Source organism: Podarcis cretensis, assembly GCF_951804945.1.
Source record: "Podarcis cretensis genome assembly, chromosome: 7".
Taxonomy (NCBI): Eukaryota; Metazoa; Chordata; class Lepidosauria; order Squamata; family Lacertidae; genus Podarcis; species Podarcis cretensis.
Genome location: NC_137176.1, coordinates 35,594,438 through 35,609,094, shown reverse-complemented (window position 1 = coordinate 35,609,094; position 14,657 = coordinate 35,594,438). Strand labels below are relative to the sequence as shown.

At 37.5% G+C, this 14,657-nt stretch overlaps 1 protein-coding gene across 6 annotated transcripts in view; it reads left to right on the top strand.

The window, feature by feature from the left end:
* Nucleotides 1–13,295, top strand: part of ATP9B (ATPase phospholipid transporting 9B (putative)) — a 122,103-nt gene extending 108,808 nt beyond the window's left edge. For 5 of the 6 annotated variants that reach the window (XM_079983747.1, XM_079983751.1, XM_079983750.1 and 2 more), the window contains 13 exons: nucleotides 1,631–1,714; nucleotides 2,843–3,013; nucleotides 3,938–4,036; nucleotides 5,160–5,249; nucleotides 5,742–5,886; nucleotides 6,834–6,898; nucleotides 7,172–7,327; nucleotides 7,447–7,511; nucleotides 8,089–8,197; nucleotides 8,982–9,039; nucleotides 9,387–9,590; nucleotides 10,106–10,138; nucleotides 10,778–13,295. In XM_079983747.1, coding sequence (XP_079839873.1) covers nucleotides 1,631–1,714; nucleotides 2,843–3,013; nucleotides 3,938–4,036; nucleotides 5,160–5,249; nucleotides 5,742–5,886; nucleotides 6,834–6,898; nucleotides 7,172–7,327; nucleotides 7,447–7,511; nucleotides 8,089–8,197; nucleotides 8,982–9,039; nucleotides 9,387–9,590; nucleotides 10,106–10,138; nucleotides 10,778–10,914 — 1,416 coding nt within the window. In that variant the 3' untranslated portion in view covers nucleotides 10,915–13,295. The remainder of the gene's footprint in view (nucleotides 1–1,630; nucleotides 1,715–2,842; nucleotides 3,014–3,937; nucleotides 4,037–5,159; nucleotides 5,250–5,741; nucleotides 5,887–6,833; nucleotides 6,899–7,171; nucleotides 7,328–7,446; nucleotides 7,512–8,088; nucleotides 8,198–8,981; nucleotides 9,040–9,386; nucleotides 9,591–10,105; nucleotides 10,139–10,777) is intronic. The other variant, XM_079983748.1, reaches the window with a different exon arrangement.
* Nucleotides 13,296–14,657: the final 1,362 nt, after the last annotated feature.

The following is a 14,657-nucleotide window of genomic DNA, read 5'->3' as shown; positions in this document are numbered from 1 at the left end:
GGTAATAGTAATTCTCCTATGACACATAGATACATTAGCCTGTAAAACTAACTTAAAAATCATTTTTAATATGTGTAGCTTGGGTGGGCAGGAATGAAACTTGTTGAAATAAAGCAATGGCTTAAAAATCATGTAGAGGCCCACATAAATGTTTGGTTGAATATTCACAATCAGGCTTCCTCATTTTCAACTTTATTTGCTATTTTTATATAGAACTTCCAGGACACTTACTTGTTTTTACTATCAATTTATATATTTAATATAGTACTATCCCACCTTTTATGGCAAGTCATCACATTTTTTCAATAAAAATGTTTAAAACAAACCTATTAAACGTGTTAAATCTTTTAAAACATCAAAGTAAAACATCTATGAGGGGACAGCAGTAAAATCAATACAAGGCTTGGATAAATTTAAAGGAAGTATTTGGGTGCAGCTTTAAAGGACTAAGACAGGAGGGCAAAGAATTGCTGGGAGAGGGAATTCCACCTCTGAAAAGGCCCTCACCCTGTTACATGCCAACCTGATAGACCTTAGTGTTGGGCTCTAGAAAGGGGCCTCTTAGGGCCTTACAGATTTACATGGGTGAAAGCAATCTTTCAGATAATCTGTTACCAAATTGTTTGGGGATTTAAAGACTAGTACTAGCACTTCAAATTGAAACCACCAATGAATGGGTACCAAATGCAGATGATGAAAAATCAGTATATTATATGATCAAACCACCTAGGCCCAGCAGTCATTCTTATGACTGAATTTTGCAGTTGATGAAGCTTCTAGGCTGCCTTTAAAGGAAGCACTCACTATATAGAGTAGCCTAGACCGAATGTAACCAGTGTATGTTTTGCTGAAGCCTGGTCAGTTTTCTCCAGATAGGATTACAGTTAGCTACCAGCTTCAGCTAGTTGAAAGGCATGCCTAACCACAGAGATAACAGCAGCTTGTAGATGCTTAGATGCCCAGATGCTTAGAAAGTTGAAGTAATTTCAATCTGTTTTAGTATTTTAACTTTTATATGTTTTAAAGATAACACTGAGTCTAGAACTTTGTTCAGGCATCTGTCTGAACATGTAAAAGGTTAAACTGGGGATGGGAGCAGGGTGTACAAGCAAGCTCTGCCCCCAGGCACTTCAACTGTAGAGTAATCCTGTTAAAAACTGGTTGCAAACCACATCGGTGGTCTTCTCAACCAATATACTTCTATATTATTTGGATTAAGTTTATTTGCTTGCCCTCCCAGAACTGTCTCCAGCCACTTCTTTCAGGTTTTCACTGCCTCTCTTGAATAGTAGATGTAAGTGAGCATTAGAAATGTGAGAGGCTGGAAGCTTGAAGCGCCACAAAGGCCAGTAGCTCTGGGGTGGAAAAGGCCATCCTCTAGAACCACCTTCTGAACCCACCCTTTCAGAAAGGACTGGAGCTGGTGTAACTCTCCCTTGAATAGTTGGGAGAAACTTGCAAAATGATGTTGCACCATTTCCAGCCTTAGAGTTTTTTTCACATTGATTGTTCATTTGTGATATCAAAGCCTATTAATTTGAGCTTGGTGAATGGGCCCCTATCACTTGCAAAGACATTTCTGATTCATAATTCATGACTATGCTTTATTGTTTATTATATGCAATTTTAGTGTGGTAACATGGCAAGAGAAGGACTACGCACTCTGGTTGTTGCCAAAAAATCATTAACCGAAGAACAGTATCAGGATTTTGAGGTAAAAAACCCTCATACTATACTGGTGTTTTTGTATTACTCTGGGTTTAACAACACACTTAATCCAAAATACTTCAGTGTTTCAAAATAATTTAGAATGGCTAATATAGACTAATGATGAGTGAGATCTACTCTAGCTTGATTCATCATAGGCTCAGTCTTTGTGGGCTTTTAGGAGAAAACTCTGAGAAAGCTTGGACTTTTCTCAAGAAAGCTTGAAAAGACACTGAGCCCCATGAAGCTACCTCCCAGCCATCCATCGTCACAGCTCTTGCCCTCTTCTCAAACTTATCTCTGAGTGGAGGAGAAAATCTGGCAGCAAGGAAGGCTGTCAACAGTCAAAGCCTCATCTTTAAGTTTTCAGGCTTGTTGTCTCCTAAGCATTGAGCTATGAAATGTTGTTCCTCTAAGACAGTGGTTTTCAGCCAGTGTGCTGTGGCACCCTAGGGTGCCTTGAATGATGGTCTGGGTTGCTGCGAGAACACTGGCCTCTGTCCCTCTTTCCTTCCCTGCCTCCTCTAATGCCTTCTCGCGTCTCTGCCTCCCAAAGGCTTGCACAACTGTTGCAGCGTCCCATGCTACAAGCTTCCTAGGCGAATGGTGCCTCTGGGGCTGGTCAGGGGGTGCTTCCCAGGCCCATGTGGGGCATTGTGAGGAGGCACCTCTCTTTGACTAGGAGTGGCAGCTGCGGCTCCCCAGAGAACTCCCAAGGGAGGGTGTTTGAAAAAGGGTGAGCGGCTGCCAGCTCTGCAGACAAGGGGGTGACATAACTGGGCTCCTGAGCTCCACAGGGGTGCCACAAAAAGTATGTAGTTGGTCAAGGGAGCCGTGGACTCAAAAAGGTTGAAAATCTCTGATTTAAGATATTAATTGAGCATAAAAATATCAGTGGTTACTAAACGTGATGCCTGTGTTCTGCCTCCACTGTCCTGAAGCAGTATGCTTCTGTATATCAGTTGTTGTGAATCACAAGTGGGAGGAATGCTGTTATGCTGAGGTTGGCCCATGTGAGAACAGAGTGTTGGACTAACCCAGCAGGATTGCTCTTACAGCCTTACAGTAGTGTCCCAGTTGGCAACAAGTAAAAACCTTTTATGTATATAAAGTTGGATTTTTGTCTTGTAAATAGAATCGATACAACCAAGCAAAATTAAGTATACATGACAGAACCCTCAAGGTGGCCGCCGTTGTGGAGAGTTTAGAAAGAGAAATGGAATTACTGTGTCTCACTGGAGTTGAAGATCAGCTACAGGCTGATGTCAGGCCAACTCTGGAGATGCTTCGAAATGCTGGAATAAAGGTACTAGCTTTTGTTTTGTCAGATAGTTAACTTGTTTCTTTAAATTTGTTGTCTTTGCATGGTAGATTTATTTCCATGAATAGCAAATGATTCAGTCTGCTACCATGTGAGAAGGAGCGTTTGGATACTGGATAAGCTCCTGCAGATTAGGCCGCAGAACAAAAGAGAGAGAAAGGAGAAGCCCAGCTCAGTTCTCTTATACCAATGTGGTCACTTCTCATGGAAGACTTATTTAACTATTACAGCAATAGATAACTATTCAACGAAGAATGTACACAAAAGTTCACATAAATATATTCTGTACCTGCAACTGTCATAAAATGTTTCTCTGTGAAATATTCCATGAATGCAGCCACAGACACATCTGTTTGTATGACAATACTGACTTACTTCACATGACCTTCGTCCTATCAACCTAAACTACCCCTTCTTCCTACACAGAGCCTCAACCAGTAGCAGATGGGGCGAGGGCGGGAGTAGTGCTGGTCACCCGATCTCTTGGCTAGTGAATCACTGCTGCTTCCTGGGAAGGTGAGTGGGAGATAGAAGATGGTGGGGAGCTCAGCACTGTGTGAACATGCTGGCAGGAGTGCTGTATTAACTCTGCCAGTGCATTTGCACAGCCCCAACCTCCCCACAAACTTGTACCTCCCACTCTTAGTATAAAGCAGCAACTCTGCTGCTAAGAGGTCAGGTGAGCACTTCTGCCCCATCGCACCATCCACTACTGGCCTCAACAGCTGGACCCTGCAACATATCCTTAGCAGAGGGGACCTGTACATTTTTGTTTAATGATATATAATAAGAATTTCCTTTGATAGACAGCAATTGAACACAATGCTCAGGACAGAGATACATTTGCATTTTTTTGTGAACGCAGTAGACAAATAATAGTCAACTAAACTACTCTCAATTACTTCATAGATATGGATGTTAACAGGAGATAAACTGGAGACAGCTACTTGTATTGCAAAAAGCTCTCACCTAGTATCCAGAGCACAAGATATTCATATTTTCAGACCTGTAAGTATTGCTACCAGTACTTTGTTTCTTGTCACCCTTAGCAATGTCTGCTACTGTTGTGGTGTTTGCTAAAGACATGATAAGTGTTCATTCAATTTATGAGACAGACAGACAGACAGACAGTATGGTAAAATAATGAATTCCAGTGGGAATGCTATACACCCTTAGCTGCCCCAGTTTAATTTGGTTTTTATGTTTCATGACATCTGTTGAATTATGCACATATACACATGTTCTCATGCACCTACATGCCCACATACTATGCACCTGCACAGGCATTGTCAATGGGAACCATACAGAAAAAGTCTTCTGTTTCAGTTTGACCCCATGTCAGAGGATAGCTAAAGTGCAGTAAAGCCAGCTTAGTGTCTTTCGGACTACACTGAGAACATATTGACAGCTTTTTCTGATAGTCAAGGCCAGAGATGGAGGAACTCCAGTCTGTGAGCTGATCTTGGTCTGCTGGCTTGTCCAGTTTGGCTCACATGGTCATTTCCCCCAAACTATGGCCATATTCCTGGAGTACGCCTTGCAAGTTTCCCCACCCTCACTTAGTGCACAATGACTTCCTCTTTTGGAATTATAATTGCATGAAAATGTCCACTTTGGAAATTATCAGTATTTGCTATCCCTTCTGCTCCACATTCCTTATATCTTATCCCTTTGGAAATCCTGGGGTAGAATACAGTTTCTCATTCCAATAGTTTTTCATCTTCTATGAAATATTGCCCTGGTCCGATATAGCAATAAACCATGATTTAGCATTATGACAATGTGCCACAACTTGTGCAATCTCTGCTCCTCTCCCCACTCCCCAGCTTTGCATCATTCCGAAGGGGAGTTTTAGAAAATTTCACCTACTCAGCTTCCCTTCAGCATTGCAGATATTGCTGTATCTTGATTATTTACAGTGGAAAGCAAGAGATTTATAGAGATTTAAGGGTGGAAAAAAACAGAGTAATTCCACCATAGTATAAAGCAGATAGATAGATAGATAGATAGATAGATAGATGATAGATAGATAGATAGATAGATAGATAGATAGATAGATAGATAGATAGATAGATATAGATAGATATTACTGTCACACCTTAAACTGTTGAATGTTTCCTTTTTAATTAAGGTTACAAGTCGTGGAGAAGCTCATTTGGAGCTAAATGCATTCAGAAGGAAACATGACTGTGCATTGGTAATATCTGGGGACTCTCTGGAGGTAAGGCCCTGGCTTTTGTCAGTGACTGTACTGTTAAGGTAATTTAAAAAGTGATTAATACTAAGTACTTTTACCACCAGACTGCCAAAAGAGGACCCAAATAGGCCCTTTGGTCTGCAGTTTGTTTTACATCAAAAACACTTAATATTGTAAGATTAAACCAAGTTGAGGAACAGTTACCCAGAATATCTGTTATCTGATACCAGCCTTGGACTCATTGAAATAAATGGATCTACTTTGAGTATAACTTTGTTATCACCCTCCTTCTGCAAAAAAACTTGTTTGTCATTTCACAATATCAAAGATGATAATAACTTTCTGTGAGTTAAATTCTCCAATTTAAATTCCAAGATACATGTACTTCTGGTGCATGGGAATAGCACTGAAAAGTGATTCAACTTTCAACTAACTGCTTGGTCTCATGTTGTTTAAGCTAAAAATACTGCTGGAGTTCTGTTGAGTGCTAAACCCCCAATATGTTGCTTTTTGTAGGTCTGCTTGAAATACTATGAGCATGAATTTGTGGAACTAGCTTGTCAGTGTCCAGCTGTAGTATGCTGCCGATGTTCACCCACCCAAAAGGCCCACATAGTAAAATTGTTGCAACACCACACAGGGAAACGTACTTGTGCAATAGGTAAGCATCCACTCTGGTTTTATTCCTGTTGACAAACTAATGATATGTCTGTCCTCTCAAGTACAATAATGACTAAGTAACTGTCCTGGATAATTTAATATGCGAATGTTATATTTTCATTTATTTGTTTTCGTAAAAGCATTGAAAAAATGTGAAGAATTAAAAAGCTCTGCTTTAATCATTAATGCTTGGTACTAAAAATATTTAAAATGCATTATTAAAAGTATATTATCATAGTATCCTTTGATTTTACTTTGAGCTTATTTTTCTATGACAATATGCAAATCCTTTATGCCACACAAATAGTCCAGATACACAAGTACTATTTTTTCTTAATAATTTTCATGATTCTTCCCATTCATTCTAATTCAGGTTCTCAAAAGGTGATGCAGTTTTGTTTATCATAGTCTTGGATCGTGAACTTACATTTTCAAGTACTTGAGGAAGAGTGGCCATATCAAAAGATTCTTTGCTGGTTATTCCTTGCTCAGTGATAGTTCAAGCTGATACATGAATTTCTGTATAATAGCAATATAGCAGGTTCTTGCTACTGCCCAGCAGATAATTAAGCACACTTGAGTCCATTTAAATCAATAGGTTTAAGAAGGCTCAGTTGCTACATTTTTTTTAAAAAAAATGTGCAAATTCTGTTTTTGCAGCAATTAATAAGTGGATCTCCAGTATTTCATATCAAGAGAAATTCCCTGAATGGTCAATTTAAATGTAAGGGATCAGAAGTCTTTGAAGTGAGAGATACATACTGACCTGTAATATGTCTGCTTTTTGTTTGGCATTACCAAAACTGAGGCAGCAAAATAACCTTCTAACCTAAATGCTAATTCAGATAACTTGTTAAATTAATTCCAAGTGAAATTAAATTCAACAAGCAAATTTTAAAGATTGTGGAACTGGTCTAAAATGTGACAGGTGATTGTACTTTTTTTCAGGTGATGGAGGAAATGATGTCAATATGATCCAGGCAGCAGACTGTGGAATTGGAATTGAAGGAAAGGTATATTTATTACAGTTTATTAAATGTATACTTTATAATGTGTTAGAAACCACTGGTTAAAATTGTAAATATGTTTGGTATATGTATATCTTACTCATGATTTGTTGTAATAACAATAGTAAAAGTTCATGCTGTGTATAAATCCCCATCACTTGAATTTTCAGATTTGGAGGTGCACATTATTAAACCTGTTAATAGATGGTACTTTTTCCAAGGTGATGTTTACAGTGTTGATCATTTCTTTAAAATGTGTGATTCTTATTTTCAATTTAGGAAGGGAAACAAGCTTCTTTGGCTGCTGATTTTTCAATTACACAATTTAAACACATTGGCCGGCTGCTGATGGTACATGGTCGAAATAGTTACAAAAGATCGGCAGCACTTGGTCAGTTTGTCATGCACAGAGGCCTTATTATTTCAACTATGCAGGTATTTAATTCTTTTTGCTTTCATGGTGAACTCTTTACCTACATTGTTCTAGCCATTTAAATAATTTCCCCAGATTATCTGTAGGAATCCCAGTATAATATACTGTGTTCTTCCTCTAGGCTGTGTTTTCTTCAGTCTTCTATTTTGCATCTGTTCCTTTATACCAAGGTTTCCTCATGGTAGGGTAAGTAAGAGATTTAGTTCTAGAAAAACTTTATTTCAGAGGTGTTTTGGTTTTTTGTTTACAGCGATCATTATTATGATAATGGCTATTAGTTATAATGAACAGTAACATTCATTATGTTACCACTATTACAGCATGTAATATGTTACCATTATAGGTAGCCACTATAATCTTTTTCTTATGGCCTCAAAACCAGTGCTAATTCTAGACAGAAACCAATGAATTGAAGCATGTGCCACTAATGGCTACTTCACACAAGTCAAATTTAGTACACAAAAGTGAGTTCTGTGTAGAAAAGTACACAAATCCCTTGTTTAGTTTATCTCATGCTCGCTAATCCACATGCAGCAGGCCTCAATTTTCAATGAGTTCCTGTGAACCTCCCTCTTAAGTATAAATGATATAAAACAGATACATAATCAGATTGTGTTATTTTGATTGCTGAAGATAAAAATGTTAAAAGTAAGACTAACATACGCCATAGCTTGCATGGGCACCAAGATATTATTATGGAAGTGAAAACACGTTTATGTAAAGGATACATTTTTAAATATTTTTCAAATGATTTCTCCCTGAGGTATGCAACCATATACACGATGTTCCCAGTTTTCTCTTTAGTGCTGGATCAGGATGTGAAACCGGAAATGGCACTCCTTTATCCAGAACTTTATAAAGACCTTACTAAGGTAAGAGTTTTCAAAACGGGTCCATGTAGGCGACATTCTTTCCTTTTTTTCTTTTTTCCCCTTGGCCCTATGTTCATTTATTTCATAAAATTTGTACACCATTTGATTGTAAAAAAAATTTAAAGCAGTTTGCAAAAAGAGTTGCCACTTCCAGAGCAAGTAATACAGTGATAAGTTGACATTATATACATTTTGCCTTGAACACTGGGCAGTTTCTTCATATTAAGACCAGCATCAGCACCCTTGAGCAGCTGCTGGGACCCAAGTAGTAGGTGTTTTGGTCCACCCACTCTCTTGACTGCAGCTGGTTCTGGGAATCATCATTCAGGGGCATTGTGGGCAATTTAGATGGTTGGTGGATTCCCAGCCCCTGTGTGCAGTGCGAAGTCATGGTCCATGGATACCATTTGGCATATTATAGTTGCATGTGTTGATTTTAAGGGAGAAAGTGAAATTGTGTGTTATATCAGTAATGAAAATCAAACGTCCCTTTCAAAACAACAGCTGAGGTTTTTTTTTCAGAAGTGATTATAATTATTGCAAAATTGAATAACAGCACTATATATTCAATAGGGAAATTGAATCTTTTTTGCAGAAGTTTAAATAAATCTTTTAAGTTTAGGTACCAAATGTAATTGCTTAAATGTAGCCCATATATTCTGTTTTTAAAATCAGGTCGTTGTAGTCCCAAAATATATAATTAAAAATACATAGTTTTTTGCTAATTGAATATATTTTGCCTTGTCCAAGTTGCTTACAAACTTCCTTTCATTGTTTCTTTTAGGGAAGATCTTTGTCATTTAAGACTTTCCTCATCTGGGTTTTAATCAGTATTTACCAAGGTAAGAGATCTGTCTTGGTTTTTTTCTTGAGTACATTTTTTTTGTCTTCTAACAGTTCCATTTCAGCTTTCACAATTAAATTTCCAAAACTTAACGTTTCATCCACAGGGCTTTTAAAAATTGCTTTATGTTTATCTTGAAATATGATATTCAAGTAGTGTCAGACCTATTAATTGCAGTTCAACATTGATCTCCACCCCCCCAGCCTGTTTGAGCCCCTTTCCCATATTCTCCATGCAGTCCCTGAATGCCTAGAATGAGGAGTGGAAGTGTGGTAACTGACCATGCATGAAGAAGATGAGCTCTACAGTGAATCCATTATTAAAGTTCTTGTATATCTTCCTCAGGTGGCATTCTGATGTATGGAGCTCTTTTGCTTTTCGAATCTGAATTTGTCCATGTTGTTGCCATTTCTTTCACTGCACTAATCCTGACTGAGCTTTTGATGGTTGCACTTACCATACGAACATGGCATTGGTTAATGGTGGTGGCTGAAATCTTCAGCCTTTGCTGTTATGTGGCCTCGCTTGCATTTCTAAATGAATATTTTGGTGAGTAGCTATCACTTACATAATGGGTAGTATCTATTGTTCTGTTTTAAGATGTGCTATGTTTACACAGCTGTGAGCAGTATGACAGTAGTTTTTGTCTGAATTTAATTCAGCTGTATTAATTTGATCCAGATATGTGGGCTGTCGCCATAGGTAATAACAGGCAACCTACATTATATATAAAAATCTGACCTTTATCACAAGGGGTTGTGTTAGGATTCCTCTTCGCAGCATTCAAATTAAAAACGCTGTTGGAGGTATGGAGTTACTGACCTCTGTCTTCTGTTTATCTAACATAGCTCTTAAAAATAACATTCACTTTTAGAATATACTCCAGAATGTATTTTTAAATCTGAAATGGTACGGTCTGTAGGAGAGCAGCCTTCAGATACTACTAACCACTTTCAAACCTTTCAGCACTCTCTTAACACATTCCTGTTTTATATATTGCATCTTCTCTTATTTCCTTGTTTTTCTATAAATCTGTCCTTTCTTCTTCCACCTTATCGGAGCAGGTATAGGCAGAGTGTCTTTTGGAGCTTTCTTAGGTAGGTATAATTGCTATTTTCTTAAAGGTAAAGTGCCCCACAGAGCACTAGGACAAATTTGCCAAAACAGTAACAGGCATCCCTTTTTTTGCTAGCATTGAAAAAAACAGTTTTCTTTTCATATTCCACTGCATGGTAATTACTTGGAATCTTAATGGATTTGTATTGAAAAAGACTGATCAGGTTCTTAATTGTTTAATTGAATATGTATTTAAATTTACATGCGCAAATATCAGTGAAAGTGTGTCAACAATCCTGAAATCCATAAAATTCAGCTTTCAAAGTTCAAAATTTGCTTTTAATTTTGTTTAAATCATGCTGGATTTTTAAAAGGTGGCATATTTGAACACCTTGCCTTTGTTCTTTGACATTTGCCTTTGAGCAAGAGCCTGGCCTTTTCAAATCTGTCATAGTGGTGTTATTCAGTCCATTTTCAGGAGAGACTGATTTAATAAAGCAATTTTAAAAGAAACATATGACAGTGTACAGCTGTGGCCTAATATTAATCAGCTCCCGCCACCTCACAGTCTTATAAAATAGCCTGTGACAAGAGTTCAGTGATATTTATTGATCTTGCACATTGGACATTCCCCCAATTTCCTGCTTTTATAACTTATTTTCGCTTTTTTATGTCTATAGATCTTGCCTTTATCACAACTGTGACCTTCCTGTGGAAAGTGTCAGCCATCACTGTAGTAAGCTGTCTTCCACTTTATATTCTGAAGTACTTAAAACGTAAATTTTCTCCTCCAAGTTATTCCAAACTTACCTCGTAAAAGTGACTGCACACCTGTGTTTTTTCCACCAATGTGACTATACCTAGAAATTGCTTCAAGCATTCACACTCTACTTCAGTCTGTAATAGAGAGAAGAAAAGTAATAACCAGAAAAATGGAGCAAACAGCACAAAAAAGATGGAGAACCTCTTTGAGGTGTTACAGTGAGCTTATTAGCAGAACTGTTCAGAACAAACATATTTCCTTTTGTACACAGCTTTTTTAAACTTCTGAGTTAACAGTGCTACTGAATTATTTAATTGCTACTGTAAAGGATTTATTCCTACTGCACTATTTTTCTGCACATGAAACTGAAAACATTTTTTCCTGTAAGCTCATAATTTACTGATAGACACATTCTTTCATCGGAATATTCATTCATTCCCACGTAAAAAAAAGTGTAACAAGCCTAGAAACTGTAAATGCGATTGTCTGTATTTGCTGCTCTATGTAACTGATATATGCACTATATGAATTATGTACAGCTGTCTGCGTAGCACAGTATTTGTTTGGGATCTGTGGTCCTTTTTCCTCCCCTGTACTCTCCATTGCTAGCTGCATTAAGAAATCCGTGTCATAGATAGCAGCCTTTCAATTGCAGATGGAGGCCACATTGCACAAAACGTGATGGAAATAAATTCCTGTACATATTTACATTATACCTACCGATCTGTACAGATTGACCTAGACTTTACTGTTCAGTAAATGTTTTATAAACTCCTAGCTGCTTTGTATTTGTAAAGCTATACTCCAGAAGCATAAGCGCATTACTGAACATTTCATATATAGAAATTAACCTTGGATGAAAGAAAATCCACCAACAATGGGTTCTGTGCAGCTTTCGTCGTTTTAGTGGGGATTTTGCTCAAGCCCCATGGAAAATGGTTATGTAGCACCCATGCTTAATGGATCATTCCCAAACAGTCTGTTCTGGGTGTAGGAGTTTCTGTGTCTATGCACAACTCCTCTTCCTGGAATGTTTCCCCCATTGATTTCAGTAGATGGAACTGATCCACATACATGGTTCCTCTTTGTACATGTGGATTGACTTTCTGTTTGAAATAATGAGGGTCTCTCCACAAACTTCATTTGAACATAGACTGTACATGGAACTCTTGAGTCAGGCAAGTACATGCACATTGTAATCGTTTTCTTAAGGTTACTCAGGTAAAAAGGATAAAATGGACAACAGAATAATAGTAGAAAATCCATCATCTTCCAAAACTTAATCTTTATATTTCTGAGTTAGTTACAACAAAGAAAAGAAAATAACACACTCTAATCTGATGTAATCTTGATGGATAGTTGTCTGAATCTTACGTACTGTATTATTATGCAGGATATTTTTTCTCCAGAGTGCTGTTTCCTTTTTCAAGAAATAGATGTACCAGGTTATTTAGCTTAGTCAAGTACCAGCTGAAAGAATAAATATAATTTACCCATGTTTCTTTACTAAAAATAATAGTTTATTTGTATGTTTTAAGCAATTAATAATTGTCTTTTGTATCACATTGTTTTGTTAGACTATCTCACAACTCCTTTTATAGTTACTTAGAACCATCATCTTATGCCCTTCTTATTTTATAATGATGCTAATCTTGGACACCTCCACAGACAGACTGTTGCCAAGCTAGTTGAGCTACAATCCAACTCCATTTGTTTTGAAGATGTTTTAATAGCAACTGATCCTTGCTTCTTTTTTAATAAATTTTTTTTTTTTCATTATAAAAGCAATAAAACCTCATTTCTACCAAATATTATTATTGCAAGTTTGTAAAATAAACATGTTTGGTAGTGTTTCTGTTATGCTTTGCTCATTAATTTTCTTTCTGTGAACTTATGGAACAATCAGTCAATCACAGTGCCCACTAGATGTCATCAGGTTGTTGCGGGGGGTGGGGGGGGCGCGTTATGTGCTGGCACACTGCTCTGCTCATGATATGTGAAATCTGCTAAGCTTTTATATGTGCTGTGTTTTAATTATTGTAACTGAAAACAAAGCTAAAATACGTCCAGTTCTTTTGGAATACTTATAAATAAACAATTACAAATTACCATCAGCTTATGAACAGAGTAGTCAGCAATATTATATCCAATGTCCATTTTCCATTGTAATTATTTATCCATATGTTCCAAGCAGGCAAAAACCTCACCGTGTTTAAATTCAGTACATGAACAAAAGGTGCTTGGTCATCTTTTGATATAAAATAACTTTTATTGTGGGCTAAATTAATAAAAAAGAAAAACAGACCTGGTTTAACAAATGCAAGTAGTTTTACCTGAGCATATCTGTGTACAAGAACGCAAATATACATAAGTGTATTGTGTATCTCATGTATATAAATATGTACATATGTATATTAAAAATTAACTGACTATTACATGGTTAGTGTGAGAGCACTGTGTGAAAAGAACACAATTAACCAATATTTGTCACTTGCATCTTATTATACCTAATGCAAACAGGAAAGAAAAGCATTACCATTTCACTTTTGCGGTACTTCTACTGCGAGCTTTGTAGGTGCACAGTACCTGTTACATAACTTTTCCTTTTCCAGCACTTACTCCTATGTGAGGGCACCGAGAGTTAAAGTGTGGGGGCTCATTCTTCCTTTGTAACAGGAAAACATTCTGAAGCAAGTGTACATGGAGTGCCAATATCTAAAACCTGTTTGCCCCAAAAGCAAACAATCAGACTAGCCCTTGCTACAGCAAGATTGGGAAGAAGATGGAGCAATTTGACACCTTTCCCCTTTCTTGATGCTTGTGTCAAGGAGGAGCTATGGTTTTTTCTTGCAGGTTAACTCTAGGCATATTTCAACTTGTAAGCGCCCTGAGTTCCATGCACACATGTCATTTGATATATGAAATTGCATGACATGTGCAAGTGTAATTCAGGATGCTGAGGCCGTTATTATGACATGTAAAATCCTTGAATGTTGAATGCAGCAAGGTATGGTCATCAGAAACATGACTTCCCTGTTGAAATAGCACTAATTTATCACCACCCAATTGATGGATTGATTCATGTTTATTCATCACACAATTATGTCTAGAGAGCCTGTGGACAAATTCAGAACCACTGTTTGCCATGAAAAGGTGATCTTCAGACTTCATTAGCCATTCAAACCAAATATGTCTGTATCAAATGTGTGGAGAGTTATATCTTAGTTCTTTAAGTGTGTGACACTAAAGACAGAGAAGAATTCAAGTCGCTCCTGATTTCCTTTTAGTCATATTAGCCAAAACCAAAGATTACAGTGGTGGAAGGAACTTACCTAGATATAAGAGTCTGTCATAAGGAAGTGAATGAAATACATGAATTCATTTCAAGGTTAAGTGGCCCAGCTTTCACAGAAAACCCAGTTTTCACATTGTAGCTAGGGTTGTAGGCTTCAGTGAATGACAGCGTTTCTGTGACTTTACACATTGCTTAGACTGGAGATCCTCAGTAGTGACAGCACACCTGCAATATATATCTTCTATCACAATTAATGACACAGGGAAAACCTGGTCCCTACTAAATCAGGCAGTCCAGAGATATACTGAAAATAACAGGGAGCGATTGTGCTGAATATTTCAAAAGGCAAAGTCTGATCAGGTCTGAACAGTACTGGAACTAGTCATGTGCCATTTCATTTTTGAGACAGCATTGAACCAGTTAACCAAGTGTGTGTTTCAAGGCTCGTGACTCTTTCATTGGGAATGGTTTGTGTATCCTGTAATTCCACCGGAGCACAGAA